Source organism: Galeopterus variegatus, unplaced genomic scaffold (assembly GCF_000696425.1).
Source record: "Galeopterus variegatus unplaced genomic scaffold, G_variegatus-3.0.2 Scaffold2982, whole genome shotgun sequence".
Taxonomy (NCBI): Eukaryota; Metazoa; Chordata; class Mammalia; order Dermoptera; family Cynocephalidae; genus Galeopterus; species Galeopterus variegatus.
Window position 1 is genome coordinate 222,010 of NW_007729093.1, and position 3,903 is coordinate 225,912.

The 3,903-nt window shown below is 52.8% G+C and overlaps 1 protein-coding gene and 1 pseudogene across 1 annotated transcript; one reads left to right on the top strand and one right to left on the bottom strand.

The window, feature by feature from the left end:
* Nucleotides 1–1,065: 1,065 nt before the first annotated feature.
* LOC103599479 lies at nt 1,066–1,884 on the bottom strand (the record flags this gene model as incomplete). The annotated part of the gene is given in 4 exon segments (XM_008583624.1): nt 1,066–1,149; nt 1,417–1,491; nt 1,494–1,550; nt 1,863–1,884. Coding segments are annotated over 4 exon segments (238 nt in total), but the record flags the coding sequence as incomplete, so codon positions are not given.
* A 13-nt stretch (nt 1,885–1,897) lies between these two features.
* LOC103599480 lies at nt 1,898–2,326 on the top strand (annotated as a pseudogene).
* The last annotated feature ends 1,577 nt before the right edge of the window (nt 2,327–3,903 follow it).

Consider the following 3,903-nt stretch of genomic DNA (forward strand, 5'->3'; position numbering starts at 1 on the left):
AATGGGTATGTGCTTAGAGCATCCAGCAAGATCGGCTCATCTGAAGCCACTTGGGAAGACCCGGGGAAGTCTCTCCATCCAAGCTGGCAAGAAGCAGGCATGAGCCCCAGCGTGTGCCCAGATTCATCAGGATAAATGCCACCTGTAGGTACTCAGACTCTGGGTGGCAGGGCTGTATGAGCCAATCTGAGATGGCTCTTGCCTCTGCTGCCAGCCACTGCCTACCCATCTCAGGAAGGGCAGGGTATCAATCTGCCACTGGTCCTCGGGCCTGGTTCTTTGAGTTCATCTGGGTTAAGTCCTTAACTCCACTATTTCCTGGGTGACCTGAAACCAGTGATCAACCTTTCTGAGTGTAGGCTTCTTTTTCTGTAAAGTGAAAATCATAATAGGACCTCCTACCTTATTGGTTGTTAAAAGGATCACATTAGTTGATGGATGGGAAAGTGCTTTGTAATCTGTGAGATGCCTCACAGCTGATGTCATCACTGTTGTGTTGGAGAGGCTGGGGTGGGGCATCCACCTTCTGTCCCTTGTCATGCTACCACTAGTACCAAGTTTCCAGTCATAATGTCTGGACCCGTTGCTGCTGTTATGGGCTGAATCATGTCCCTTCCAAATTCATATCTTGAAGTCCTAACCCCCAGCACCTCAGAATGTTACCATGTTTGCAGATAGGGTCTTTAAAGAGGTAATTAAGTTAAAATGAGGTGGTTTGAGGGGGTCCTAATTCAATGTGACTGGTGTCTTTGTAGGAAGAGGAGATTTGAACACAGGTGTGCAGAGGAAAGACCATGCAAAGACATAGGGAGAAGACAGCCATTTGCAAACCAAGGAGAGCGGCCTCGGAAGAAACAACCCTGCCAGCACCTTGAGTTTGGACGTCCAGCCTCCAGGACCGAGGCAATAAATTTGTTGTTTAAGTCCCCGAGTCTGTAGTAGTTTGTCATGGCAGCCCTAGAAAACTAATGTTCACCACCCTGGGCTCTGGGAAGTGTTGACTCTGCAGGATGTCAATAGGGCTTGTGTAAAAACAGGGTTCTGTAGTCAAACAAGTTTGGGAACCACTGGGTTGGGCAAAGCTAAGTGGGTTTTCTTTGCTGGAATGCTCTTGACAGCCATGACCATGCTCATGGGTATTTTGACTCTCTGGGCAGGTGACAGATTATGTAGCATTTCCCAGACTGACTTAAACATGGAAACCTTTCATTGCAAGGCATGGGATGCGTGTTCTGTAGAGCAAACCTGCCAACATTCTGGAAATTTCTGGCTCCAAGGGTCATTCTGTATCAAGGGCTCTGCCATCTGCCCCTTCTTCCTCCTGCCCCTCCCCACTTACTGGGAGCTGGGAGAAGGTAGGAGCCTAGACCAGTCAGCTGGGGTAGGGTGGGAGAATGGGGTGGGGGAGGGGAGGGCTGCATTCATGCCAGTGCCCTCTCTTGTGCTGGAGAGTCAGTCGATCTCCCTTATCAGACAAGCAGCAGGGCCAGCTGGAGCTCAGTGTTTTATGGCCCTATCATGTGTGAGATCTTGCCCATTAGGGAGAAGCTGTCAACAGAAAACATAGATTTCAAGACACACTTTCTACTCCGGGATTATGAATAACCCCTCCGATCATTAGAACCAGAGCATTTTTTAAAAATCCAATTTGTTTCCCACTTTGAAACCCATTTAGTTTGCTTTCTGTCCTCTGTGTTAGGAAGGGAGGGCTAGAGGCTGGAGCCTTCCAGAATCCTGGATCTTGAAAACTTGCACCCCCTGAATCTGTGGAAGACCCTCATCAGAAACCTTCATTTTTCCTGAAATCATCAGTTATCCATTTCCTGTAACCCAGCTGTGTATTTCTATTGGAAGGTACCCCTTTGTAGTTAGACAGAGCTGAAGGGACCCCTACAGCATGGGTCAGCATCCCCAAAGGAGGGAGGGCATGCCCCAGAGGGCCAGGCTGTGAGTGGCCTACAGGGAAACATTCCAGAGGGTCTCCCAGCAGGGAAGTTTGGAAAGGTGCTGATTTTAATTTGACAGGCCCTGAAGCAATGCATAAATCCAAGGTTAAAAGAAAACAAAAAAATATTAACCAGGCAAAGGCACCATGAAAAATCCCTATTTCTGTCTCTCTCCTCACCAGTGATGGAAACTGGGGCTTCCTAGAAGAAACGATAACTTCCCTACCTCCCTCCGTCTGTGTGGCTTCATCACTGCAGTAAAAACTGACACAAGAGATTCATTGGAACATGTGCCCTCGTTCCACCCCCATCAGCCCACCACAGGGACAGAGCTGTTCATCTTCTTTTTGGCTCAGCTTGCAGCTCTGGAACACTTGTGAGGGGCACCTTGCCCAGCTCCGTGATCAGATGAGGCATGTGGGCTCTTCTGAAGGCTGGCACTCTCCAAGGTCGCAGTTCGTCTACCTTCTCAGGCCAGGCCAGGCCAGAGTGGACAAGGTCTTCTCAGCAGGCCAGATGAGTCTCCCAGGAGGCTGGGCTGCAGAGGTTTGGCCCACCTGTTCCGTGCCTCCACAAACCCTCATTTCTGCTGCCTGACTTGTGCTGTGTGCCAAACAGCAGCTGAGTGGGGTACCCTCCCTGCCCTGCTCTGGCACAGGCCAATGTCCTGGAGGGAGAGGGGCACAGGAGAAGCTGTTTACAAAACCACCGAATGCTGTAGCAGGGGCATAGGTGGGAGTGACCAGGAGCCCAGAGGACATGGTGGCTGGCCCTGGAGGCATTGGGGAGGTGTTAGAAGAGAGGGCTATTGAGCTGGGCCTGCGGTATAGCTAGGAGTCCAGCAGGCAGACGAGATGGTTTGCTTTCCTTGCCCTAGTCTCTGCAGTCACCACTATGTACATATGACTCATCCTGTTCTCCCCCCTGGAATGTCTGAAATCCCTATCCCGCTACGGTACCAACTCCGCCAGGGCAAGGCCTTTTTCTAGTTCATTCATCAGCATTTCCCAGTGCCGGGCTCAGTACACAGCAGGTGCTCAAAACTGAGTCGGGTGGTTGGGAATTAAAGGGCAGGAATTACAGCACGTGGGAGGGCCGCGGACAGAGAATGACACGTGCTTGCCCTGCCCCCGTGGTCTTTCAGGAATCTCGCCAGGCTTCCTTCGCACCCTGACAGGTATCAGGATGGCATTGCCAAGAGATTAATGGCCACAGATCCTTCCCCTTTATAACTCCTAGATGCACCCAGTGTTGCCATGGCGAAGGCCCCAGATGAGGTCCCTGGGGGGCCGGGAGGAAGGAAGTGGCGGTGGGAGCCACTGGAGCCACTGGCTGTCCCCACCCCACACCCATCTCAGGCACCTACGAGCCGGCCTGGCCTCTGGACTCAGGCTCCGGCTTCTGCCTCCATGGAGCCCTCGTCCCTTTTATCTCTCATTTGTAAGTGGGCTGAGGCCCAAGCAAAAGATGCATCAGGAATCCGGCCGGGTTCCCAGACACTTAATTGGAGCTGGGCTCTTCATTACCTGCACACCTGTTCTCCAACACCATATGGTCCGAGGTAAATAGACTGTAATTGTTTATCCAGAGTCGGTTCTGCCGTGAGTGCGTGTGTGCGGGGCCTCCCCTCACCCCCGCATCCTTCCCCCAGCCTGGTCCCTCTCCCAGCTGCCGAAGGACAAAGCCCCGCACAAGGTTAAAGAGTTTACGGCTGTCCCAGCAGAGTGGCCTTCCACGTCCAGGGTCCACCTTGGAGCAGCTTCTCTGCCAGCTCCAAGGAGAGGCCCCTGCCCAGCTATGTTAGCTGTCAGGGGCTTGGCAGCTGTGGCTCCCTGCCCTTGCCAACCTAGTTGGGCAGGCTGCACCTCGTAGCCCTGGGCTCACTGATCTTCCCCCGTGGAGGCCAGAGGATGTCTGAGAAGGGCCTGAGCTTCGGAGCCTGGCAAGCCTAGGCCCC